General features: G+C 40.1%; 1 protein-coding gene across 2 annotated transcripts in view; it reads right to left on the reverse strand.

The window, feature by feature from the left end:
* col5a1 (procollagen, type V, alpha 1) overlaps window positions 1-14,039 on the reverse strand; it is an 89,367-nt gene extending 75,328 nt beyond the window's left edge. The window contains exon 1 of one of the 2 annotated variants that reach the window (XM_055052720.1): window positions 13,452-14,039. In XM_055052720.1, coding sequence (XP_054908695.1) covers window positions 13,452-13,551 — 100 coding nt within the window. In that variant the 5' untranslated portion in view covers window positions 13,552-14,039. The remainder of the gene's footprint in view (window positions 1-13,451) is intronic. The other variant, XM_055052719.1, reaches the window with a different exon arrangement.
* Between the last annotated feature and the right edge of the window lie 13,431 nt (window positions 14,040-27,470).

Consider the following 27,470-nt stretch of genomic DNA (forward strand, 5'->3'; position numbering starts at 1 on the left):
AATTACCAAATTGTCATTGATTCGCTGTGATCAATCAATCACAGGTCAAACAATGAAAATTCTGGGACGTTTTGGAGGGAGTAATACTATTCTGTGAATGCACTAAAGCTAAAACCTCCCTCTAGTTTAGGTTTGAAAGTGCATCAGTCAACTCAATGCAGGTTGAGGCAATTTTTGAGGATTTAAGAAAGCTTAAGCATAATTCAAAGCATTCTTCATCTTCTGTTGGATTCAAAATGATGATTTTATTAAAAGAGATGCAACATATTTTTCTCTGTTTTGCAGTGTTTTTGTTTTGTTTTGGGGTTTTTTATAATTTAATAATTTGCTAAAATCTGAATGAGTAGATCATGCATATATGCAAACCAGAAACTTGTTCCCAATGATTGTTTGTTATCAACAGATCAGAGCCTTTGTCAAGAAGTAATCGATCCTTTGGATCTTTGCAAACCAGAAAATGTCTGAGCACAGCTGCTTCAAGAGAATGACGCCACCGAAAGTCAACGTTAAATCAATCCATGAATCAAAAAAGACAAATAATACTGCAAAACTCACATAAAACCTACCTGCTGACAAAAGAGTAGTTTATTATTTGGAATAATGAATATCTTCCTCTCCCAATCTGACCTCAGTGTACCTCTTTCATTCAGCCTGTAAGTGAACAGCAGCTAAAAAACAGGTTCCTAACCCTGTTTATGGCTCAGAGCCAAGACTGTGGTGGATCCCATTCTCCTTAAGTACTCATCTCCCCTCAATTTTCACAAACCCACACACACACCCCCACACACGCACACACCTCCACACACACACGCACACACAGTCTCTGTAACAACTCTCAGTGACTCCAGACGGCAACATTTTATTTGACAGCAGGAACTGTGCAGAACCGGTGCGTGATGACCTTTTTCTTCGAGGGGGTGGGAGGGATTAACATTTTTTTTATTTTCTGACCCTCATCCTCCTCCTTCGTTGGCCCTTCTCGAGGTGAGCCCTGACTCTCAGGCACATGCTTGACCTAGGGCTGAGGACACGGAGTAATTAGTAGCCATAAAGAGGACCCTGCCTCTCCTGGAAGCCAGCACAGCCGAAAGCAAGAATGCCCGAAGAGAGACTTCCCCCTCCTAGAGTGCATCACCGACAGGGAGGGTAAAATACTTCTTTTTTTTTGTTGTTTTTTTTCTTTCATTATTTCACCTGATTTTGTAATAAAACCCGAAGCCAACTGTCGTAAAGTTGGAACCTTGCTGTGAGTACAGCAGGTTACAATTACGGTCTTTACTTTAATTGTTTAAAGCAGTTATATGTGACCTTCAAAAGAGGAAGCATATATTTTTTTTTTATATATATAAGGTAGAGAAAAACTCCAGAGCCCTGAGGTGTTGGGTCGAAAAATCTAAAAACGGAAAAAATGACATCAGACACACCTGCGACCTTTTAGTTCCCACTATGTGACCAGACAGGCGAGTCATACAGCAGGAATTATGATTATGCTTGGTAGCGCACATGAGTAAATTAAATCCAGTACAGAGCAGAATCCCAAACAAGTGACATTTTAACATCAAAACACTTAAAATTATATTCAGACCATTTCAGCATATGTTCAATAGACCAGATCAAAATTACAAGGAAGTGCTAATGTGCTAATTTGAGGGCTCTTATGAAATCCCAAAGCCCCAACCAATGTTCTTCACTGGCTATGCAATTAAAACTAATAAATTAGAATTGTTATTCGACAGCATGTCTAAGCAGAACAATCAAACAACTTTATTTCAGATCATTCTCTCTCAACTGGCTGACACTAAATTAGCCACAGTACAACAAATTTAATCCTATCTGCTTGTCTCGCCTTGCATAACTTTTCGAGCCAATCAAATTACGCCCAATAAAACACGCTATAAACAAACAAACAAAAAAACAAAACAAAACATAACTCCTTCTCCACTTGCACTTCTTTTACACCAGAAAAACAGCGTTAAAAAGCTGCCTGAGCGAAGCTTCTGGGACTTACCGTCTATTAATAGTGCCCATTAAGCGTGATAGCTTCTGAAAATTTCCCAACTCTTTTGTGCAGGCGTGAAACCACCACAGGAAGATTTATTATCCTGGTGGCACCATGGTGTTCTGGTTGAGGCATCGGGGAGGACGGTTGCACCAGTGACACTGTGTCCTTTCTGTATAATCTGAAGCCTAACTAAAAACACAGGCTTGATTTTAAGGGTACAGCCTCATTATGATCACACACCAGACTGGCAGCTCGATAATTAAGTTATAGTACTTACTCCTGAACTGTGCCATTGCCACCGGTTTGGCTTCAACCACAGTCAGCTTGAATGGAGAGGTATCACTGTGGAGCTGCTGCAGCGAACAAACCATTCTCTCCATGCTAAAGGACAGCGTGTTGTGCTCTGACATTGCTTTCAGCAAACGGAAAGGGCCACGCGCACACACCTCCAAATTGCTCCAAGACTTGGCTGTGTGTGCTAGTAGGAGACTTTTCAAAGCTATATGTTTGAATCGAAAACGAAGGCCAGCTATCAGTCTGTCTGAGAAAAGCACCAGAAAAATTACCAGTGTGAGAAAGAGGAGGAGGAAAAACACAAACTATGTAGCACAATTAGTCAAAATAGTAGAATCAGAACATGACTTATGCAACTAAACAAATTTGGACAAGGCTGATTCGCAAAGATCTGCAAACGCAACACAGATTTTACGCAAATGATTCCTTCTGACGGCACAGAGTGAGACTTTCACACTGAGTTCTGTACAGTCATGAGGAATCACTCAGTCGATCCCATCCTTTGCATTCCTCTCATGCTGGCGATAAACTTATGAAAACGCTAATGATGTTTTCTCTTCTCTAAGGCTGCTACAGACTGAAAATTCAAACTCTCATGGAGAACACAAAGCAACTGCATTCCGTCCTGAAGGAGGGATTATCAAAACCTTGTATTTCATTCATAAGGCCAGGTGACGTTAGACGCAATTATATTTTTTCTTAAAATGCAGCCTTACGATTCTGTTGATAACATCTATTGCTAGATAAATCCAAACAAATGGCCAACAAATTCTGAGTTTTGCACATACGCTCAGCTAAATGCAACAAAATTCTGGTTTTGAGGAAACTTATTTTTAGCTTTTATACATGCAGACATCAATATGGAACACTTACGGGTAATTTAGGTCAATTTGACAAATATTTTCAGAAATTCTTCAATACAAACCACTGAATGAAAATGCTGAGTCTTTCTCACACTTAGAGCTGCACACCGGAAAAAAAAACACAGTGGAAGTATTTAATTCAACAACTTCTCTGATTATGGACTATACAGTCTGATGATATGACACTAAAACAATCACCATCTACTCAGGAAACTCACACACAAAAAGCACAACTCCTGCATACAGTATTTGATCCATTTTATGCACACAGATGTGACGAAACAATTTTCTACCCAGAGTTGTGTGCTGTGTACTCTGAGGCTCGGTGCACTTAATGGCCTTTTTATTTCTTTAACAGTGGGAATACCAGATGGTTTACTTCACTGTCTCCGTGCTGCAGCGCACAGCAGCGCAGATAAATCACTGTCTGCCTCCCTCCACAGACTGAGATGGAAAAACTGACTCAAGATTCCATAGTGCACCTCAGAATGCTAATTTTACAGCAAAAAAAGAAAAAAAAGAAGTACAGGCATAGTAATTTTCAGCCACATGTGTGATTACCGTTATCTCTGCCACGGTATCTGTGTTCCTCCAAACCTATTTCCGCCGTCTCTTCTCTCAGTTTCATTAACTTTTGTCTTTTTCCAATAACCACCCTCAAATGCGTTTAAATGTCTGCCAGTTTTATCTGCATCTTGCGACGCTTTCCGTCTCCAGCTGCAGTTAAGGCTTTACTGGCTGACACCTTCGAAATTTACGGCGAAAGAGAGCCTGCAGCTCGTGATTATTATTCCAGAAGAGATGCGCTGAAAAGAAACAATAAGAAGAAATCTACTTATAACAAATCCTGCATTCCACTGAGACGTTTCTACTTTTCGATTATCACTTGCACAAGCAAAGCCAGCGATTTGTTTTTCCTGATTACGATAGGATGATGAGAATCAATCTAAATAGAGAATGTGTTCCCACATATTAAGAGTTTCATCATCATTAGTGCTCTCAAGGACTCCTACACTCATTCTCATCATTTCTCATCAGAAAATAGAATTATGCTTCATAAATGAGTACAAAAATGCACTATTTTGTGGAGTTCATGGTGAATTACCGGTAATTCCCCCAAATTTTACTACAAACAAATAATTTTATCCAATATATATATATATATATATATATATATATATATATATATATATATATATATATATATATATATATATATATATATATATATATATATATATATATATATACTACCGTTCAAAAGTTTGGGGTCACCCCATTCAGTACTGTAGCTTCTGTGAGGAGCTAAACTGTTTTCAGATGTGTGCACATGGTTGCACAAGGGTTTTCTAAACATCAATTAGCCTTCTGAGCCAATGAGCAATCACATTGTACCATTACAACACTGGAGTGATAGTTGCTGGAAATGGGCCTCTATACACCTATGTAGATATTGCACCAAAAACCAGATATTTTTAGCTAGAATAGTTATTTACCACATTAGCAATGTATAGAATGTATTTCTTTAAAGTTAGGACTGGTTTAGAGTTATTTTTATTGAAAAGTACAGTGCTTTTAGTGACATTTCAATGTGACCCCAAACTTTTGAACGGTAGTGTATATATGAATCAATTTGTTTCTGTCGTAAGTTGGTGGAAAACAGATCACTGCTAGAAGTTATTGATCATAAGCCAATGAAATACTGTAAATCTAACTCCATTTCAACTTTAGCACGTGAAAGACAAATCCAAAAACTGATTTACCACAATTTTGCCCTTTTTTTTTCGACTTGCAAATACATTCTTAAATTTATATGACAACATTGTGGTAAAGAAATGCAAATATTTCACGTTGTTTCTGTTTATTAAGAGGCAAGCATTTTTATGCTAAGCTCATATTCAGGAGCGACAGGAGCAAAGTCAGTGTTTATTAAATTTTATGTTTATTAGTACAGGAGTAATTTCCTTTCAACTATTAGTGACACTATTAATTTTTTTTTAATGCGTCATAGAACTTGGTAATCAACTGCATCAATTACAATAACTTTATTTGATCAACATTATATTGCTGACTACAGGCTTCAAATTGGACATCGAAGTTATACTTTTCAAGATTAAACTACATTATTGTCAATAATTTCTGAAACCTGAGAAACATAAACAAAATACAAAAAGGGAAATTTACTGCCTGCTAGTAATTCTTCTTCCGAGTCGCTTCTCACGCTTGAATTCAAAACGGAGCGAAATAACTTGCGATGTCATGATTTGCCAAATAACACGCCATAGTTGGAGTGACAGCCAAGTCGAGGATAAATTTATCTGCTACTGACATTTTAACGGGTGACTCACTTGAGCAACATCAACCCTGTGGGGGAACAGAAGTCAATGTGCAAATAAGATCCTGCTACTATGCCTGAATCGTACAATAAATCAGACAAAACCAGATACCTACTTACTGTTCCAACACCACTCAAATACTTTCAGGGGAAAATCCACCAATAAAGAAAAAGTGGAAGTTATTTCAATACTACTTTCACATTTCCATTGCTTATTCAAAGCCTTCCTCTCCAGACCTCAGCAGTTCGAGTGCTTTACGTCTCGGCAGCACAAGTCAGCTGTAGTTCACACAAAACAACAACAACTGTAAAGAAAGTTGAAATAAATGACACAGGATGCTCTTAGCCTGGAGTTCAAGTGATATGAACCAAGCAAATCAAGGTGCAAACACAGCACTTTGAATACTTATGCAAAGACATATCCAATAAATTTGAGTTTGCATTCTCATAAGGATCATTTGTCAAAATTTATTTTCAAAAGCAGACATTATAGCTGACTCTCGCCTTTGGTGTGATATAATAGTGTAATATTAATGGTTGTTTTCTCTAGCTGCAAGAGGAAAATCATCCCAAGTAACAGAATTAAAGGCTTGAAAACATCAGTCTGTGTGCAAATAATCTATGTAACGTGTATTATTTAGTAAATGGAGTTACTGCACTAGATTGACCTCTCAATAATATTCTTCGCCACTGAACAAAACTGTAAATGACATAAGAATTGCTTTGGTGCAAGTGTGTGGGTGGCCATTTGTGTTGTTTCACTAGGCTCATAAAAAAGAGAATTCAATCAGATGTTGAAATAAAATTCCCCACATAGGTTGATCAGTAACAATGCTGAGCAAATCTTAGGTTTTCACAAACTCTTCAGTGATAGAAGAGTATAAAAGGATGTAGAGCATATAGAGGATATATCCATGACATCCTAACAAGTTGAATAGGTGCTTGTGCTGTAATAATAGAAATCAGCACATCAGTGTAACAGTGTATGGCGCACTGTGCGACAATCACTTCTCAATGTGATACTTAAGAATCACATCATTACTATTGACCAGAGTGCTATTGAGAAGTAATTGCATGAATTCAGTTGCCCAAATTCATACCGTTAACTCATTATCCTTTTAGGTGGTTTGTTTAATACAGGCGGCAATTACAGTGCCTTTGGGCAACCTGCATGTGAAGTCCCACAGCAAACCTCTAGGACAGCCCTCTTGAATTAAAGCCAACAATAAATAAAACTACTTTGTAAGGGTTATCCCAGCATAAGGGCCCACCCCAACAGAAAATTCCTTGGTCACAAGTATAAAAGGTGTCCCACCAACCCTGCCGAAGACCTCCGTCAACTGTGAACAAGGGATATCCATCAACTGATGATGGGAAACAAGGCAGCATGAGAGCCCACTCCACCACAGAAACCACTAGTGAGAGGGATAGCAGCTGGGTAGCAATGGGACCACACTGAAAACTCCTCTTTATTGCACGGAAAACACCCACAGTGTTCTCATACCCAACCCACAGACACTGCCTGGCATCAAGCACTAACTAAGCCCTCAAAGCAGCTCTCCCGGACAGCACACTTGGGTTGAAGTGGTTAAGGGGACATGCCCAGGTGTGTCAGAACTGACAAGAGAGGCTTTCTATATCTTGATGAGAACCTGGGCAGAATATGGTTGGCCCCAGGTAAGGAGTACAAAAGGTGAGTGGCCAGTCAACAGCCCTGAGGACCTTCCTCAGCTGCAGTGGAAAGACCCACAGAGTGAACAAGAGATGGGAACCTAGCCAAATCTCCCAAGAAAGGCCGGGCCAGGTCTAATTAGCTCAGTTGTCAAAAGTTGAGCTAATGTTCCCCAAACTTTCTAGAGACTATCTCTAAACAGCTTAATTGTCGTCCCATGGCTTAAACTCTGGCTGTGACCAGGGCTTGATTATTGAGGACCTCACTAAGCACACTGTCCATAGCAACCTTACATCTAAGGAAAACTATTCTGTGTCATTATTTGTGATTTTATATAACTGAGTATAGAAAAGTATATCATACACTACTGCAGCCCATGTTCACATGATATGTAGTATGAAACTCCTATGCCTTCATGGTCTTCCATTCCTCACTGTTTCCATGAAGTTTGCATGTGTTTTATCCCTTAATTTCCTGCTTTGACTATGCTTTTGGACTTTAGCAATCTAGTTAAATAGCCTTCAGCTATGTAACTAATTACACTAAAGCAATTAAGTCACATCTTGTAGGATGTAAGTGCTGAAGGTTGTGGGATGTGCTCAGAGATTTTTTGTTTTCATTCTAAACTAAACAAAATATTGACGCCTGTCCATATTCAATGTTTTTTTCCGTCAGAAAGATCTCTTAAATCCTTCTTAAACACATAACCGGTGTGCGGTAAAACTCTAGTTGAGTCCCTTGTTGCAACAAGACCAAATGAATTAAGCTTCCTGGACAAAAACAAAATCCCGCTGATGAGGCAAACCATGTCCTACTATATATGTCCTCTCATTACAACTTCAACTGATTTCATCACCTAATAAATTTAAAATAGAGTACATATGACTACAGTAAAGTTTCATGACTGACCAGAAACCATTGTTTCTTCCCACTTGGAAAAAAGTGCTTACACTCAGTTTTCTGCAACCAAAGTTGCGGCTAGGCTCTGGCTGGAGTAGGGGGAATGGGGATGGAAAGGATGAGTCATACATTGCTTTCCATGCTCAATGATTATAATACCCATTACAGAGAAAAGCACTGTTTTACAGCTAAAGTGAATGCAGAGCTTGTAAGTCTGGACCAGATGCGGAGTTTCACTCTGCATGCACAACGTACAGCAACAAGGCATGCTGATAAATCCCAAGCGCAACCGTTTGGGGTTCCGTCACAAAGTGGCACGGCCGGCACTTCATTTGGAGAAGGGATGCACATAAGGAGAAAAACTAATCAGAAAAATTGTTGGAAACCAAGCGTTCTGCACTGTGACAACTTTAAAACAACAGATTAATGCCTAGTCTAAATGAGTCTTGAAGATAATTAGCAACAGGGCATGGCAAATAATACGCTGATTGTGTCGAACACAGAGTCTCCTTAACTCTGTCACTGGGTCAAAAATTTGTCGTGCATATTTTGCTCTAACTTCCATGTTATTATCATGCATTAAAGCTGATTTACAGCGTCTCTTATCCACAAAGCCTGCATTTACAGACTTGGAGTGGCACATGCACTTACAGGGTCACTGCCTCTCCAAGCAGCTCCAGATTCCTTCCTCAGCACCAAGGCAATAGGCACACACAAGAAGCCACTTTCTCTCACAGACGCTTATCTGATATTGTCGGACATGACCTCAGGAGAGCTAAAATACACTGTGTAAGAACCAGCAGACCCAAATTCCACCAAATGAGTCTGAGTTGGATAAGAGAAGGTGGTTAAACTGGATGAAAGACGACCCTCTGAACCTGGTCCTTCCTCCAGCATTCAATAAGTTGGACTCTCATAAGTTAAGAGACATTAATCAGCATCATTTCATAAATCGAGATGAGCCTTCTTTGGCAACACGGTCCAGGAAAACCACCTGCTATCATTGCACATAAAACACCAAGAAACCCTATGAGCTCGTCTTGCCGGCGTTGGGTCACTTCTCTGAACTTCACTAGTTACTGGCTTCATCAAAAAGCCAAAGCCAAAGGGCAGAAATGGTCAATACATAAAATATCCTTTTGGAGAAGAGCTGTCCAGACGCAGGGCAACTCTAGGTGAAAACCAGCTGCAGTAGACCTTTAACCCTGCCATAAGGTCAGCCCACATAAACAAAAAGAACCTTTTAATGACGCTGGTTGCAACGAGTACAAAACTGGGTAAATAAAAGGCATATGCTGTTATTATATTCCTAAAGCCAACTATAACTGTGTCACTGTTACTTGAGTAGAAATTTTCTCTAAAACCAACACATAATGGCGTATTTTCTCTTGAAAGAAAATGCAACTAAGATTTTTTTTTTTTTTCATGGTTTCTCTGTTCCACCAAGAATGGGAGGAAAACATCTGGAAGACATTTCTTTGGCTTTTTGGAGGGCTTAGCAGACAGCACAATGGAACTTATCGAATCCAGATGGGGAGGCGCTCAGAGAAACGGCAAGCTCTTCTGTTCATCCTTTTTAAACTTGCCTTAGGATTAAACACATATAATGCATAATTCTTATTTCCTGAAAATATATTGTTGACGTTGCCCAAACACAACTACCCCTCGACTGCTGCCACATATCACCTATGGGTTTGGCTAACATATGGCTTTGTTTTCATTTGCGTGAGGTATTCAAAGAATGTTTTTTCAGTATTTCTAATGACTGGGTTCTGTTCCTGTGTGAATTTCCAGCTGTGGAAAAAGAACGTGAAAAGTGACATTTGGGTTAATCAATTGAATCCAAATTTAAAGAAAAATAAGAAATCAACTATTTCCAGGAGTTTTTTTCTTGTAAATAAAACACTTGGTAGATGGAAGTAAGTGAATTATAATATCCAAAGAAAACATTGCTGCAACCTGGATGTGGTTGTAGCAAGACACGCTCATCATTGAATTCTGAATCTAAGGTAAATGATAAGGTTGGAAAAGAGACTTCAAAGTTCCTCAGCATCCCACTGTGCAGCTTCTTGTCATTAAATGCAACCTCGCTTTTCATCGTAGTCTAACTTCCTCCAGCACAGCCAAAAGGGAATCTATTAAAACAAGGAATAAAAAAACAAAAAAATACCTTATGGAGAAAGAATTCCCCTTCCTTTGGCGATAAAATACTAAACTTGACAAACATGAAATATCTAGCAATCACCTTTGAACTCTGACCTTTCCTCTCCTTCATTGTCTTAGCGACCTACAGGCCTGGTGTTATTTATACTTTTCACTTACGACTTAAAGTTTCCATACTAACAGTAAAACAAAATGGCGTTCCAAATGAGCCATGAACTTCCACTGGCCTGATTAACTTCCAGTGGGATGATAATCTGGGTATTTTGCTTCCAACAGGAGTATGAAAAACTTGGCATGCGTTATGTTAACACACTGTATGTAAACAGGCTACACATTGCTAGCAAATCTCTCTGTAGCTTGGTTAAATAGCTTCTTTTGTTGTCAGAACACCAGCAGAAACTAGCTAATGATACAGACCAGTAGGACTGCAACAAATACCACTTTACTGAGACCTTCTGTCCACACAACATGTAACTGTAGCATGAAAAAGGTGAAAAGAAGTGAACATGCATATGTTTATTGACATCTAAATGTGGTAGAAAAGTAGTTTAGGCTGCTGGGCTACAATGAGTAAATGTTTGGCCAGTATCAAAAACGAAGGACTGTGAAAACTGAACTTTCCTAATTAAAGTCAGTTCAGTTGCTGTCGTATAAAGGTGACCTGTTTACATTGTGATTCACTAAGATCCTTTAAGTGATGATGAGTTACATCTTACTGAGCTTTAACCTGTGTAAAAAGGTGGTTTTGACAACATCCATTTCTTATTTTGAATAATACAGCTAAATGCCAGCCCATATGAAAATGTCTGCTAAGCTATATTATACAGTATTATAAAAAGATAAAGTTCTATGCAGTGATGTCAGATCGACACTGAGAGGCCATAGTTAGCTCAGCAATTCCTGTTTTGAATTTTACGTAAAAATCAAATTGAAAATCAAACCTCGGTGCCCTTTTGACAGCGCGCTCTTGTCAAGAAAACATTTCTCTTATTTAGTGAATCGATTTGCCTTCCACGTATTTCGTTCTGTTCCAGGTCAAAGGAGACAAAAGCAAGAGGTCGTCAGTCCAGCAGAGGTCCCACACTCGGAGAGAAAGAACTTTTCATACTGTCATTCCTTCCATAAAACCAAACATTTAGCTTTAAAATCTCGGTTAATTACATGGACAGAAGGGGCATACTAACTCCCAATAGAAAGGCCTTCATAGCTGTGGCAAAACACTGTTAACCAACACTCATTGCCACTTTGTTGTTTTTAATTAAAGTGCTGTGATATTGCAAGTAACTTCTCATTCAGGCATGGAATTATGATCAACATGGAATGTATATGACAATAAAAAGATCTTGTGTTTCAACATGTTTATTGCACATGTCAACATTCTCAAGCAGTCATAGCAATAGCCATACTTCGTACAATGCCTTTGTTGTATATCTGTGCAAGCCTCTCAAAGGAACTGTGCTAAAACTTAGCCTTGCTTGGTAAGACGCTGTTAATTATGAGTGAAATAAGACGACTGCAGCTGAAGAACAGGAAAGTTCAACTTTGTTTGACTTGAGGGTGAAACGTTGCGTGTCACCGTGTTTTAAGATTACCAACATCGCTGTACTTCGCGATGACAAAGAGCACGATAGTAACACTGAAAAACGTTGACGGAGGAGATAATTAGTTTACACAGGCTTTTCATGTACTTGCTGTGTTACCACCACTCAATCATCGAGTCTTTACTGGCATATGTCAGCTTCAGGTTTCAAGAAGCACATCGGTGCCCTGAGGATCCTGTACATGAGTCATATAAGTTTTTTTTTTTTTTAAATCCAGCTCGCAGCATCAGCATCAAGCTCCTTGGGTCCACCAAAAGCAATCGCAATTCAAATATCCTGAAATAGCCGATGGCAGATCCAAATATTACACATTCATACAGTTTGGACACGCAAAAAGAAACTGAAGAGACAATGGTAATTACTTCACATGCATATGAGCTAAAAAGGACAAACAATCTTTTTCTGTGCTGTCAACGCACACTAAGCGATCATTGTGACTCTACTAATTCACGAGCTCAGCACAATCTCGGACACTTCCTGTGTACAACATACAGAAGAAGCCACCTGTTCAGCTCAAAGACTCGTGTGGCAACATTGCAGCAGACCACCAGCAACGTCAGGCCGTCTTAAGTTGCTAATAATATTTAAAGGCCAGACCCAAGCCTGACTTCTTGACCTCCAGGAGACAGGAAAACCCTTTAAATGCCACCTTCCACAGGATTTGAGCTCTAAGTCATATTTGAATAAAATGCAAACATTACGTGTAGATATTCGTGAACTCGGTTGCACAACCATCACTGACAGAAAAGAGGGGCCACCAGCACTTTAAGAGTCGTGTCCCCTGGCGTTGGAGCCCTTCAAACCGCTCCACCCTGCCACTTCAGAGGAGCTACAGCCCCTCCCAGCTTCTGAAAACGATTCCCATCCTTCCCATCTATTGAGGGAGAAGAAGATGAAAAAAAAGCTGGAGCAGCAAACGCCTCACTGAAGATTCTTGAAATGCACCAATGAACTTTTTTTGCAAAAAGCCTCGCGAAAATACGAAGCATTCGAAAAGTGCCCCACCATCACCCCCCGCCCCTCCCCAAACAAAAAATGTTTAGGACTGTAAGTAACTGAAAACAGGGAGACTTGCAGAAAGTTTTCAAAGGGATGGCAAGATGGCGACCACTGACAATAATGATGGAATGACACACAAAAATGAAATCATGACAGGACATCGGGAGTTTTAATATGCTTTTGTATTTGTAGTAATGAGTGGCAAAACCAAAAGTTACATATGCACGAATGAGTTCACTCTTGTGTATTTAATTAGTGTTCGTTAAAAAATAATAATGATAATGATAAATAGATGAAAACATCATGAATATACAAGGGACTGGCAAATGACTATTGTCCCCTTTGGTCCACCCTTCGTGGCGCCACTGCAATAAGCAACAAAATCATCATCAGCTCCTTCCCAATAGAAAAATAAATAAATAAATTTCCCCAAATCGCAAAAACTTTTTTAAAGTCCCCCTAAAGTTCCCGACCCTGCAAGCTGGATAAGTTAAGGCACTAATGGAGGAGGAGGGGCGCTCATCAGTGACCCGCTGAGGGGGGGAGAACTTTTTTTTTTTTTTTTTTTTTTTTTTCACACAAAGTGGATCCCAAACGCATCACACGGACCGCCGCGTCTTACCTGAACTCGCACGCGACGTGACAAAAAGCAGAATCACCGCTAAAGTGACCTGGGCGTCCCTTATTCTCCGTTTATCTTTCCATCTTATATGGGTATCCATGACCGCCTCGCGCCGTCCACGGCAAGTGGATTCACTTCTCAAGCCGAGAGCAACTCAATTAAAAAAGACTCGCTGTGACTTCTTCTGGTCAGGACGAGAAAGGAGAAGAAGAAGAATTAAAAAAAAAAAAAAAAAAAAAAAAGCAAACAAAACAAAAAAAAAATAAAAAAATAAAAATCAAAAAGTAGAAGTCCAAAGAAGTCCCAGAGAAAGAGAGAAAAAAGGGGGAGGGGGGGTGTATCGGTACGTCTCAAGCAGCCATAAGGGGGTTTTTGTAAGTGTGGGTTCCTCCAGCTGGTTGACGGCTGAGCTCCGTCTCTCTCTCTCCCCGCACTGCTTCCTCTCCTCTCTGCTCTTCTGAACTGTCCCGCACCGCTGCGCCTGGGAGCTCAAGTGTTGCCCCTCCCCCCCCAGCCCCCTTGTTTCAGCCGCGTCACGCAGAGTCCCGTCAAAGTCAGAGGAGGAGGGGGGGGGGGGCAAATGCTGATTGGGGTTGTGGGGTGGGGAGACTACCAGCCCTCCGACCGTCACTCATGTCCCGGACAGCAGAGCCGGACAAATCAGAGGAGTCCGTCCGTCCCAGCCCGGCTCTGTTATTGGCCGGGGGAGGGAGGAAAAGTTGAAGGGAAAACTTTCACGCCTCCAACTCTCGACACACTGGATCCTGTTTTCTTCTTCTTCTCCTCCTTCTTTTTTTTTTCCCTTTTCTCATTCCCTGAGGGAAGGATTAAAGCGCGAAATCCAAACTGCATTTGAGGCTGATGACAGCCTCAATGGGATGGAATGTAATCTTCATTCTGCTGTCAGTCTGAATGTTGAGACTCAGCAACAGGGGAGCTTGAACTTGAGCCATGATGGCTCTCAGCCCAGGGCGCCATCCTGTGAGCCCAGTAGAGGGTGGACACATGTTCACCTTTTTCCTCTTTTTCTGTCGTAAAGTGTGATGTCCAACCTTTGGGGTGAACTGCAGGCACATAGGACTGTACAATGCAATGCAGGCTAATGATGTTGAATATGATTTCTAATTTGAGAATCAAATTTAGCATTAAAACCCCCGGGACCATAGTTTACTGATTTCCTAACTTGTTCAAAAATACAAAATACTACAACTTCTACACTTTTAATCTTGCTTCTGTTGCAGTGAACAAAGACTCTCTGAACCACAATGTGAGATTTGTGAAAACTGTTTGGAACATATTCATAATTATTTTATGTTTGGTGTTTGGCTGTTTGCAACAGATGAGCCCTGTTCAGCTCAATCGATGTTATTTTTTTTATAGCATCAACCAAATTCAATTTTAGTTCAAGGCATTTTACAAGACAAACAGCTGAAGCTACCAGTACGTAGTCTATTCAATCTAACCATGTGGACGGATTAAAATTCAATTAAAGTTTACATAATTTAATTAAAGTTTACATAATTTAATTTACACAAAAAGTTTCCCCCCTCTCCTCTCTTAATTCAATTGATGAACTTATTCTCACTTGTTTTGTTTGTTGGTTTTTGTCTTTTTTATTATTATTATTAATGCCATTGTTTGAGGAAACTCTTGGGTTGTTCTTGGGGTTTGATTTACTGATTCTAGTTTCACTATTCTTCTGTTTTCCTTCATTTGGTCAGATCAGCCTTATTTCTGTTTCACTTTAGCTCAGTCCTCCTTAGTGATTCCAGTTTATGTTTATTTCTTGTGTCTACTTATTCTATTACTCCAGTTTTATTATGTTTCTCATGTCTAGACATTCTTTAGAATTAGATAAATGTCCAAGTTCCTTTGTTCCTTTTGTACTCTCCCACACCCTGCCAATTTTCTCTCTCTTTTTCTCTCTGCTTTTTGCTCTCTCTCTCTCTCTCTCTCTCTCTCTCTCTCTCCTCAGACCTACGTCCTGTTTCTAATCAGTCATCTGTTCCTTGACAGAAGGAACAGATGACAGGTATATATACACAACCCATCCTCAGTTCCTCCTTGCTGGCTCCTCCCATCATATCTTGTTTTTTCTTTTTTTTAATTCCTCTACTCCACTGGTGGCTTTTTGTTTGTTTGTTTGTTTGTTTTTTGTTTGTTCTGGATTCCTGTTTTCGTTCGGCTCTGGCTCATTGTGTTCCCTGTGGTTTTTGTAAGTTGTTTTCATGGCACAAACTTGATTTTTTTTATGTATATTTCCTGCATTTTGATTAATTGTACAACATTTGGCATTCTGCCCGGTTCGCTTTGAATTGATTGACTGACTTAAAGACGATTAAAAGATTGAGACCGCGTTTGCTTGCAGTCATAAAAAATAACTCGTCATTATAAAATGTTAAGTGAAAGTAATTTGTCTCAGGAGCAGTTTTTTTGTTGTTGTTGTTTGTTTGTTTATATACACCAATAAAATTTTACAATCTCAGAAAATGGGAAAAGTTGTTTTGTAAAAGTCCTAAAAAAAAAAATAACAAAAATGTAGATCTATAGGTCTAGTCAGTAGCACAATGTATCTATATATATATATATATATATATATATATATATATATATATATATATATATATATAATATATATATATATATATATATATATATATATATATTACAACAAATTCAGAGCCCAGTTTTTTTCTGGCTATCTGCTGACCGTGGGTTTGAAGATATTTCCTCTTTTGCTGCACTTACATTGACTGCCCAGTAGGTGGCACTGTGTGGAGCACATCAAAGTCCATAGAAATAGCTTAAATGAGACAGCACCCCCACATGCAGAAGAAAAATAGCTTTTGAATAGCTGCCAACTGTAGCGGCCACCTTGCGTGAAAGAGTCATTTGTCGTGTTTTCAGTGTCTTTACAATGAAATGAAATGCCGTGTAGATGTCAGGATAAATGGTAGCATGAAAAAGGAAATCAGTAAAACCCAAATGAGAGTGTCTCAGTAAACAACTTAAGATCACCTATTGTTTCTATCCTTGTTTGAATTCTTAAACTTGAATGACTGGAGGCGAAGGGTCTCCTCCAATGGTGTTGACTTGAACGTTTCACACAGCAGGTTCATCGTGTCTGGAGGCGTGTGTGGAGTCACTGAAAGGTTTTCGTCACTTTCTTAAACTCTGCAGATGGAGAAGTGTGGAATCCAGACAAACACACCTTTGTTGACCGGATAAAAGTTGCCACTGTAAAGGCGACCTTTGCATCGTTGCTCGAAAAAAAAAAGGTCATGTGGGTGTTCTTCGTTTGAAGCCGTGAACAATAAAGTGTGAAATGTGAAGGGAACAAATTGATCCAGCAGGTATACTTTCTTACGTGTCTTCTTCAATTGTCATCTAAAAATATAAACATAAAATGCAGCAGATTTTCTGCTCCATCTCCAGCAAGGTGTCATAAACTATCGCGGCTCCTCCAGTAATGAGACAGACAAACATTAACGGCCTAGTAAAAGTTTATGTAAAAGCAATTATCATGACTTCACAACAAGATCTCACAGCATGTTCAATTACTCAATGTGAAGCGATTATAAATGTTAGCCAAAAGGATATTTTGCTGTTTTTTTCTAGTATTGATGGAAAACACTGGATTTTTGGATTACATTTTTTTTTTAGACAACATATGTTCAATTAAGATAATTCGAAATAATTTTTGTACTTTTTTTTTAATTTGGCATTTACGGATCTAGATCTAAACACAGAGCATGGCCCACTTTTTAGAGTTAGTCATGTTATTTCTGACTTCTAATTTTCATCTCATTGACTTTTGTGCTATTTTACAAGAGAAACGTTTACTGTGACATGATACAAATCCACGCAATAGTTCCTAAAAAATCGAACTCACCCTTCTTCTTGAAAATAATGACCTTAGACGGTTCAGTTTTCAAAGTGTGCAAAGAAAAAAAGAACGTCTTGTAAGCCCTTCCCTTTTGTTTGAATTTAATCAAAAACATCCTGACTAATCTGATGCTGGAATAACAATGACTTTAAATCATGTCTCTTTGACTTTAATCATGCATCAAAGAAGAAAAAAAAAGTCCCTACTTGGAAAAAAAAAAATAAATCAGAAAAGATCCGGTGTCTGAAACAGGAAATTGTTGATCAGCGATCCTGATGTAAGTAACTCCACATCTACTCTGACAAGGTGTCAGTGCTGGATTTAAAGCCATATGAAGATCTAATGCACAACATGACCCGTACTGTCATCCAACCCTCAAGTAACTCATTGTGATTCTCAGGATGTCAAATAAAATATCTCTGAAGCCCTTGGTGTTTGCCAGCAGTTTGCAAGGTATTTGTAATGGAAATAATAGCTGCCAAAGTGCAATGCTACATAGTCATAATGGAAGTTTTATGAGCAAACAATGGAGGAGCTGAATGGGAGGGAATTGACAAGATTCCCTGAAGCTTGGACAGATTTTTTTTATTATTATTATTTTGTGCAGGAGTTCGACATATCTCAGTATCTGAGCTCAATTTGGTAAATCCAGACAAACTGCACAATGGAGGGTTCTGGACTGCTGAGCAACAGGATCACTACAGAAAGGTCCAAAAGACACATCATGAATAAAAGATGCAGCGTAGATTATCGTACAGTGTGAGCCCAGCTTTAAGTGAGACTGGCAAGAGTAGAGACACTCTTGGAAAGACAGCAGACATTCGGAAAACGTTTTTTTTTTTTTTCTTCTACTTTTACATGAGACTAAAACTGAACTTGTTGGTCTCATGTAAACTGCTTTACCCGGCTGTTGCCTTCCAACGCTTTTCCACTCTATTCAAATCTCGCTTCGCTGGGGTTTCTCCCATTGACTTTGATTCCTCTGGTAGAATTTCTTTCGGGCCAATAGGTGAAAAGAAGGAGAAGTCGTGAACAACAATGTTGCGATTTTTTAATTTTATTTATTTATTTATTTTTTTGCATTGTTTTAGAATTGTAGTCTGTCTGCAAATAGTTCTAGCAATGGCAACAGAGGAGGTGAACGTAGCCGTTCTGTTCTTCTTCTTCTCTCTTTGCAGTGGAGGATGGTTCTTTATACAATAGAACTTGCGTATTGCATACGTCACGGGCAAACATTGACGATTGAGTGAAATAATAGACTTGGTTTTGACCAGGCTACACAATGCTATGCGTGGCAGAAAACTCACACCACTCACCAATTCCAGATGAAATCCAATTTTAGAGGCTGCAAAACGCTTGACTAAGGGGAAAGTTCGCCTTGCAGTCGCCCCAAACATACAGCCAGAACTGCAATCGCCTGGTAGGAATGAGAGCGTATTCACGTTAGAGTGGCGTAGTCAAAGTCAAGCCCTTCATCCCATTGAGCTCTTTAGAAAAATGTTCACATAATATGATCTCCATTCAGTCTGATCAAGTCTGATCTGCTTTTGAAGCAAAAAAAACAAGCCCAAAAAGTTTCAGTCCAGTTCTCCAAAGTGTTGGCTGGACACAAATGCACGGGATGCAATATTTTTGGATTTTCATTTATTAAAAAAAAAAAAAAACAACAACAAGCAAGGCTTGTCACTGCAGTTCTCTATTATGCACACTTTTATTTCTGTTCACCACATAAAATGGCAATAAAATGTTTATGGATGTCATTTTTGACAATTATGAAACAATTTAAAGGGATAGCAATTGGCGCTGAGCGTATCATTAAGTTCCCTGCATCACGATGTCAAATAAAGAAAGGTTTCTGAAGATATTCTCTATTTGCTCATTTTGCAAACTATAAAACTATATTTAAACATGGTTAAAGGCATGGTAACGAAAAAGACAACCACACTGTCTGAATGAGCAAAAGCAACAAACGAAGCTCCCTATCTTCTATCTGTGGCTGTACAGAAACCTGTTGCTCCTTTTGTTAAGAAACTTTGAAAGTTTACACAAGCCAAATTACACGTAGTCAAAGTTCCACCTTATATGTTTTCATTCCTTTCAGAGTCAACCGATATTTTTCACAGATCTCATGTCAAAACATTGCTCGTCTACGATCTGACGGGGACAAATTATAGAACAGAGTTAAAGCAGGAGAGCTTCACTTTAATCATGTTTGTGTGTGTGTGTTTGTGTGTGTGTGTGTGTGTGTGTGTGTGTGTGTGTGTGTGTGTGTGTGTGTGTGTGTGTGTGTGTGTGTGTGTGTGTGTGTGTGTGTGTGTGTGTGTGTGTGTGTGCTCAAGGTGCTAGATCAGAGAAATCTGAACGCAGGAAGCCAAACAGGGGGGAAAAAAAACAGTTTGAATTCAGATGTTAGGTTTTTCTTTTCTTTTTTTTTTTCTTTTTCAGATTCCTGCAGATAAGCTCCTGAAACCTAAATGAGCGAATCGAGGTCCAACTCCAGATATTTCCGTTTGCAGCAATTCAGTTTGTGAACAAAACTGTCACATTTGCGGATCATATGTTGTTTGAAAGAATTTAATATCAATCTGTTCATTTGAAAGCAACTTGAGATTTGATATATATCTTTTTCTTTTTCTCTTTTTTCTCTGTCCATCATCTGCAGATTCTTGTTATTGGGTGTTGTTAAAGCCTGTTTGGCATAATATGTGACTCTTTCTGCTGCCAGATTTTTATCACGGCAAATATCTGGCCAGTGCTTTGGGGGATGGAAGGAAGTGAAACTTCTGCAAGTCGAAGCAAAAAAAAGTGACGCCCTCAAACCTACTTTTAACGGTAAAGTTTGGCAAAAGACATCCTCCATCAATGAGAGGGTGAGTCACTCTCACCTATCTGTAAATGCTTCCAGCTACTGCTCATCTCCTTGAACATGCTGCGCCGGAAAAAATTGCAGGCGCAGATTTCCTCTTGTAAAAGAGGCCAACTGAACGTCGGTGCCAAGAATGAGCAAATCAGAGGGTATGAGCTAAATTAACCTCCCCCCCCCCTACATGCACAAAAAAAGACGCTGATGCATGCATGTTCGGCCTTGTAGGACTTGGAGGTACGTGCCAGCGAGCGGAGAGGGTCGGGGGGGAGTAAGGCTCGGGCTTTGGTTGTGATTCCTCAGAAAACCGGGGGAGTTTGTTAGAGAGCAGAAGGAGTTAAGTTAATCTGCCATGTGGAAAATTCTTGTGTTGTACATGATCGTGGAGCTCAGCGAGGCTGCAGCCTTCCTGTCTAAGCAGTCGGGAGCTCGATCCAACTTGTGCTCTTCCAGAAAAGCAGAACATCTGCTTACACACTTCCCAAGTGTTATTCGTTTAGTTGTCAGTGTTTGGCTTGTGGCTATTACAATTGAATTTTGTTTTATTTATATAAATGCCGTAGTCGCTGCTGAATAGTTCCAGCGTTGTTTGAGGTATCTATCAATCTGAGGTGTTAAATGTCTTCTACAGACTTGCACAGCCACTTAATAAGACACACAGGTGTTTGTTAAAGTGTCTTTTAAAGTGTTTATTTACGTGACATTATTAAATGCTGACTGAGAAATGTTCATGGGTCATCAGCTCATCAGTCAGCCCTGGAGAAACATCTCTGTGAGCATCTATGAAAAACCAGTTGATTTCTGCACATGTTGCCACTATTGCTACTTTCTCACCAATGATAGCGAAGGCCTGCTGTGTGTCTCATAACGATATTGAAGGGTTTTTGTAGACTTATATTAGCATCTTGCTGTCTGCTTTCAGCGCTGACTTTGTTTTGGTTGACAAGACCTGTAAAATACTTGCAGTTGTTTGAATTTTCTCCTCTTTTAAACAAATTTCTGCACCACTAAATGGCTGATTCCAACAAGTCTTTTTTGTCTCCCCCCTCCCGCCCCTGGAGTTCTTCAGGGCTTTGTCATTGGATCATGGTTTGTTTGTTGGAAATAGGTTTCTCTCGGTTTTGGCAGCTTGTTACGTTTCACAAGTTGTGACAGTGCGATGTGAAGGCCACCAGTGCAGGGTCTGCTCCAGTCCCTACTGGATTAAATACCGATAGAAAGTTAGTGACGGCATGTGCTTTAGAGGCAAATTGTGCTATTCAGTTAATAACTATGTCTTTGACAAAGTACGCATTTTTTTATTTATTCTTTTGAATTTAGATACATGCTCTTTATCCAAAAGTACAGGACGTCCTAATGGTATTAGCTTGATCCTCAGGCTTACGGTGAGACAATTATTTATACTTTAGTTCATGAACTCACAATATCTCACAAGCGTTGCGATATTGCCAAACTGTATGTTCTGTTCTGACACTGTACTGCAGGAGATAATCCATATGTGTGTCAACATTTCCACACTCAAAAAAAAATCTCAAACTAGTCAAAAACAGCTTTTCTTGTAAGAATTAACTAGAGACTCACTCGCCTCTTAAACCTTGTTGGATTTTCATTTCTTTCCCCCCTTTTGAAATGAGGCTTTTAATGTCTCAGGTCACTTATGGAAAGAGCTGTAGTAGACACTCGACTGACAAGGGACTAATTGAAACCACAACAGCTCAAGGAGAAACCATTGAGAAGAAGGGCTTCGGTAATCCTGCAGGCAATTTAAAAAAATTTTTTTGCAGAGTCTGTGTTCGGCTGTGCGCGTGTTTGTGCGCGCTCAAGAGGCTCGACAAGACATGTAACACAACAATCTGTGAGGAAATTAGGCTTTGTGACGATTTGTGAAGAGAAGTTGACATGTTTTGACCTCACGTGCAAAAGGTTAACTGATAGCAAAGAAACTGTAAAAAGCGAACTCTTAAAACTTTCAAAGAGATTTAAAAAAATAAATAAATAAAAGCATGCCTTTACATGCTCGTGCTAAAGAGACACTCGAAAGAACTCAGACGTTTCTCCTGCTTTGATGTCGCTGGAAATTACTCGAAGCTGCTGAGCAATTCTGCGTTTACTAGGAAGCGCGCCATGTATTGCTCGACGGCGTTTCTACGGCGGCAGCGGCTCATTACAGGTGCTAAATTTACACCTTGACATGCAGCTGTAAAATTATAATCTGAGGGAGAAAACTTCAAACTTCAAAAACACAAAGCGTTTTCCCTTTGTGTAATTTACTGCATCACAGCCTGTGCCCTCGGATTTAGATTTATAGTCTCGTGAAAAAAAAAAAAAAAACACAAAAAAGAACTCCCAGAAATAAAAACGCTCAGCTAAAGAAGAAATAATATGGAGTAGGTGCCAAAGCTGGTGTTTGATATTAACTAACCATGTCTCCTTCCCCACCCCAGCGAGCCCAGCTCCGCCCTGTCGGCTGTTTGTAGTGGCGACTTTAATTGCGACAGGCACTACGTCCCCATGTGTTTTCACAAGGAGCCTTGTAATAACAAAACGTTCTCCGACAGATGAAGCTCCCTCACTACGACGGAATAAAGGAGCGAGGAGTGAAGCGATAAGGACGGGACTATTCAATGAAGTAGTCACCGTCATCCAGTATGGACGCTACGGATGACTCGCTGGGGTTTAGCAACACCCCACACGACGAGGCCCGAGTCCTCGACGAGGCCCGAGTCCTCGACGAGGCCCGAGTCCTCGACGAGGCCCGAGTCCTCGACGAGGCCCGAGTCCTCGACGAGGCCCGAGTCCTCGACGAGGCCCGAGTCCTCGACGAGGCCCGAGTCCTCGACGAGGCCCGAGTCCTCGACACGGCGGTCGCAGGTTCCATTCCCGGCCCAGTGGTCTTCCCTCTCTCTCTTTGCCTACTTTTCGGTTTTCACACTTTCAAATAAAAGGGCACTAGAGCCAAAGATCCTGAAGAAAAGTGAATGACTTGCTGCCACTGAGAAAATGAAGTAAATATCGTACAAGCGTTTTGACATGTTTCAGGAGTCCTGTGTGGTTGGACATTTTCATCATATATCTGCTGATTTAAGTTGAAGTTGGAGGATTCTGAGGTCTCCAGTCCATAATGCATCTAATTTTTACAACCCAACTCCACTGGCATTACTGGCAGCATAATGGTAACACCACACGCCAGACGGTTTATATGGTGTTTTTTGTTGTTGTTGTTTTAAAGGTTTACCATGACCCCTCCAGACATCCTACTTGGATTTGAAGACAAACTTGTTTTTTTTTCTTCTTCTTTTTTGAGGAGGAATTTCTCTTGTCCATGTGAGCAAATGGAAATTTGGAGTCAAGCATGAAGGACTTGAATTTGGACAGCGGCTTTCTTTAGTCAACATCCGTCAATGCTGTCTTAAAATTTATCTTCATTGTGGACGGTGATAACGGCGCTCCAGCAGTTTCTTGGCCAGCGTCATGCTCAAGTCTCCATCTCTGAGTCGCTGCTCAACATCGTATCCAAATGTCCTTCTTCTCATGGTGACAGTGAGGAAAATAAATAAATTGCTTTCCTAAAGATGCAGCTTCACATTTGTTTCAAAGTTTGTGGACTATGACAATAACCCAGAAACTTGAGAGAAAGCCGGCCAATTTTAAAAAGCTTTTTATAAAGTTTGGGTGCAACAGCTGGTGGGTTTTTATTCAAAATGCCATTACGGTATGAGGCAGGATTAGAAAATAAAACGCAATCAAAGTGGACCCTTGCAGGTTGGAATTACAATATTTTTCTGTTGTGTCGCCTAATAATTTGTGGAAAATCAGCAAATAGGTCTTTCTGTAGATCATGTCTGAAATATTAATGTCTAAAATGCATCTGGGGAAGCTGAAACACTTCGGGGCAAAGCTACTTGACACACTACTGACTGCAAAGCAAATATTCTAGCACACTCAAATTAACACATAGATAACATACAAGTAACTTCTCTGCAAGCTGTAGGAGCTTGTTTTAAGTAAATAATTGATGAAAAAGTATTGGTTCTACTAGCTGATTTTTTTTCACTTACAACAAAATAAAATTTTTGTATACTAAGTATATTAAGGTGTTTGCACTAAAAACAAGACTATAAATAGGAAGATGTTGTGTTTTTGCAGAGTAGCTTGGTGACGACTCCTTTCCTCCCTCAATAAAATCACTTAATTTTCACGCAGGCCCATCAATTGGGCAGATTTGACTCATCCTGGGTGCCACCACCCATGCAGAAGCCTGGCATGTGCTCCATCCCTTCAACTTCACGTCTCATTCCGAGTCTCTGATTAGCACGCCCTGCTGGTTTCTAATTATTACAACGTGCAAGCGATGTCTAATTTATGACATCAGCTCTCCTACGAGTGCAGAAAGAGAGAGGAAAAATAAATAAATAACAGCGTGGGCCTGAGAGCCAGCAGAACCAGCGTGGGCCAAGATCAGGGCCTGGGTGCCACATGTGAGCGCAGAGGAGCGCAGCGGAGCTTCATGTACAGTCAGCGCCCGGGCAGGAGGGATCCAAGGTGTTCCCCAGCTGCTAACAGAGTCAATGGGGTCAGCTGCATGAAACAAAGTGACAACTCACAGGTGGCCACAAAACGAGGTTCTGACATTTTGCTGTCTTCAAATTCCTACATGCTTAATAAACAAATTAGCTGACTTTCCTATTGTGTTTTTATGCCCATGCGTCTTTGTATTTGTGTTTGTTTGTCATCCAAGTGGGAGAGCGCCACACACAGGCTCCAACACTTGTTCTCCTGCATTGAAAGGGAAGGAGAACATTCTCAGTGCTTTGTGAATAACACGTAAAAAAAAAAAAAAAAAAAAAAAAAAAAAACACCGCCACATTAAATAGTTTTAGTCATTTTGGAAATCTCCACTCTTTGCCAGTCATGTGACCGACACACGCTCCCTCTCCCTCCTCCCAGCGGCATCTTGGATGGCAAACAGGCGTAGACAGACGAGCAGAAGGCGCCAAATCAACAGTGTCAGTCACTTATGTACTTTCTCCGTATTCTTAACTCCTCGGGCCTTCGATACTCTTTGATGATTTGCACTTATGTGAAAGAAGTTTAGTTCAGAGACAAACTCAGCATCCTGGTCCAACCCAAACAGATCTCCCCTCCCTCCCAACGGCCCTTAGGTTTTTCATCTCCCCATTCTGCAGCAGACGTCAGTGCTGCTCTGTCACTGTTTTTGAATCGTGTCAACAGAGCCTGGTGCACCTTCGCTTCCCCCGTCGCCTGTCTGTCTCTGGTTGTCGGGCGTAAAGACAGGCGATGAAAAGCCTGAACTGAAAAGCCGCGCAGTCCTGAAGCCATGCGCGTGCCATGTTGTTTTTTTTTAGAGTTCTCACACTTTGGAGGAAACCAGGATCCCACTTGGTGGGACATGCAAACAGACATTAGAAAAGCTGTTTAGAGCCATAGAGTCATTGGCCATAACAAATTATCTTTATGAGATTCTAAAACTTAGTTTAACCTCAATTCTACAAATCCACAAAATGATAAATATGTTCCACTTTACTCTAAAAGTCCCATCTTCCTGTTCTCTATACTCACTCCACTTGTGCATGTAGGGCCTGTCTTCAGCTGTAACTGGGCAAAGAGGAGGTCGTCACTCCACTGTAGCAATACGATTCCCAACTTCAAATATTTATTAATAGGTATCATTACAGCTGAGAACTCTTCATTAATAACTAAAAAGCCATTAAACGACAGCTATTAGGCTCTTATTTATTGATGGCAGATCAATATTTGACAAAAACTTTGTCGCTTTCATTTCCGTTTTTGCCTTTTAACTAAAACATTTATCAGTTCATTATTGGTCTACGAAGGCTGTACAACATACTAAATAATTCATAAGTTATGTGTAAGTCGTTTCTTAAGAGGCTAAGAGATTTTATTATTGTGATTATGTGTTGAAGCGTGACCTTTTACTTCAAAATGAAGCTCCCGAATAATGCTTAAACTTGAGTCATGAAGAGAAAAGCTGAGCATATGCTTGCAGCACTTACTGGCACCAATGTGTTTTGGAACCTTTATTTGGGGAAAAAAAATTAACATACACTGCTCAAAAAAATAAAGGGAACACTCAAATAACAGATCCTAGATCTGAATGAATGAAATAAATATGAAAATAATTTCCACCTGTTGTCTATTCCATTTGCACAACAGCAGGTGATATTGATTGTCAATCAGTGTTGCTTTCTAAGTGGACAGTTTGATTTACTTGGAGTTATATTGTGTTGTTTGAGTGTTCCCTTTATTTTTTTGAGCAGTATATATATATATATATATATATATATATATATATATATATATATATATATATATATATATATATATATATATATATATATATATATATATAGCTGACTGGATAGCTCAATACATAAGGCATCAGTATATCACCCGAGAGGGCAGGGTTCGAATCCAGTCTGGGTCCTTAGGCAAGACCCTTCAAGCTACTGCCTACCTCATACCATGAGAGATACTAAGTTGCATAACATGCCGGCTCAGACGTCGCCCGGCCAAACAAGGTCTGCGTCAGGTGTTGGGGAACCAGAGCACCTTGATGACAAATGGGCTACTGGAACAAGACGGAAATGGGCGAGAGATGAAAATGTGGATCTGTTGGAATGCTACTACTCAAGTAACCCTAGTGAGAGAGGTTACATGCAAAGACTGGGGAAGGAATGGTTACTTCGACATCCCCAGTCAACACTAAGCGCTAAACAACTAGTAGCTCAGTGTTCCAACATCCGCAAACGGCAACTGCTATCACAACTTGAGATTGACGAGATACAACACAAATGCTACGGCAAAAGGGAGGAACCCGGATGTCAGGACTGTGGGGACTTAACTACAAGTCCCCACCCAGTGAGGGGATACACGGCCCCAATGAGCGAAACAGAGCTGAACGAGACAGCTGCTGACCTGAGAGAGAATCATGACCCGAATGACAACCAGGCCTCCCCGGCGCCAATTACAACGGCTGAGTGAAGTACCATCTGAAAGTCTCATTGAGAATGTGAATGCAGCATTGAGAACGATCCCTACCAACACCATAACAGAAACCAATGAGCTGATCTACAACTCAGCATCAGTGATCCTTGAGATACTTGGCTATAAGAGCAACCATGAGACCCAATACCCACCATGGAAAAGACGGTTAGAGGCTAAAATCAAGGTAACAAGGAGGGAAGTGAGCCAACTGTCAGAGCTCCACAAGGGTGCAATGAAAAGACCA

The sequence above is a fragment of the Poeciliopsis prolifica genome, unplaced genomic scaffold (assembly GCF_027474105.1).
Source record: "Poeciliopsis prolifica strain line A6 unplaced genomic scaffold, Auburn_PproV2 SCAFFOLD035, whole genome shotgun sequence".
NCBI lineage: Eukaryota > Metazoa > Chordata > Actinopteri > Cyprinodontiformes > Poeciliidae > Poeciliopsis > Poeciliopsis prolifica.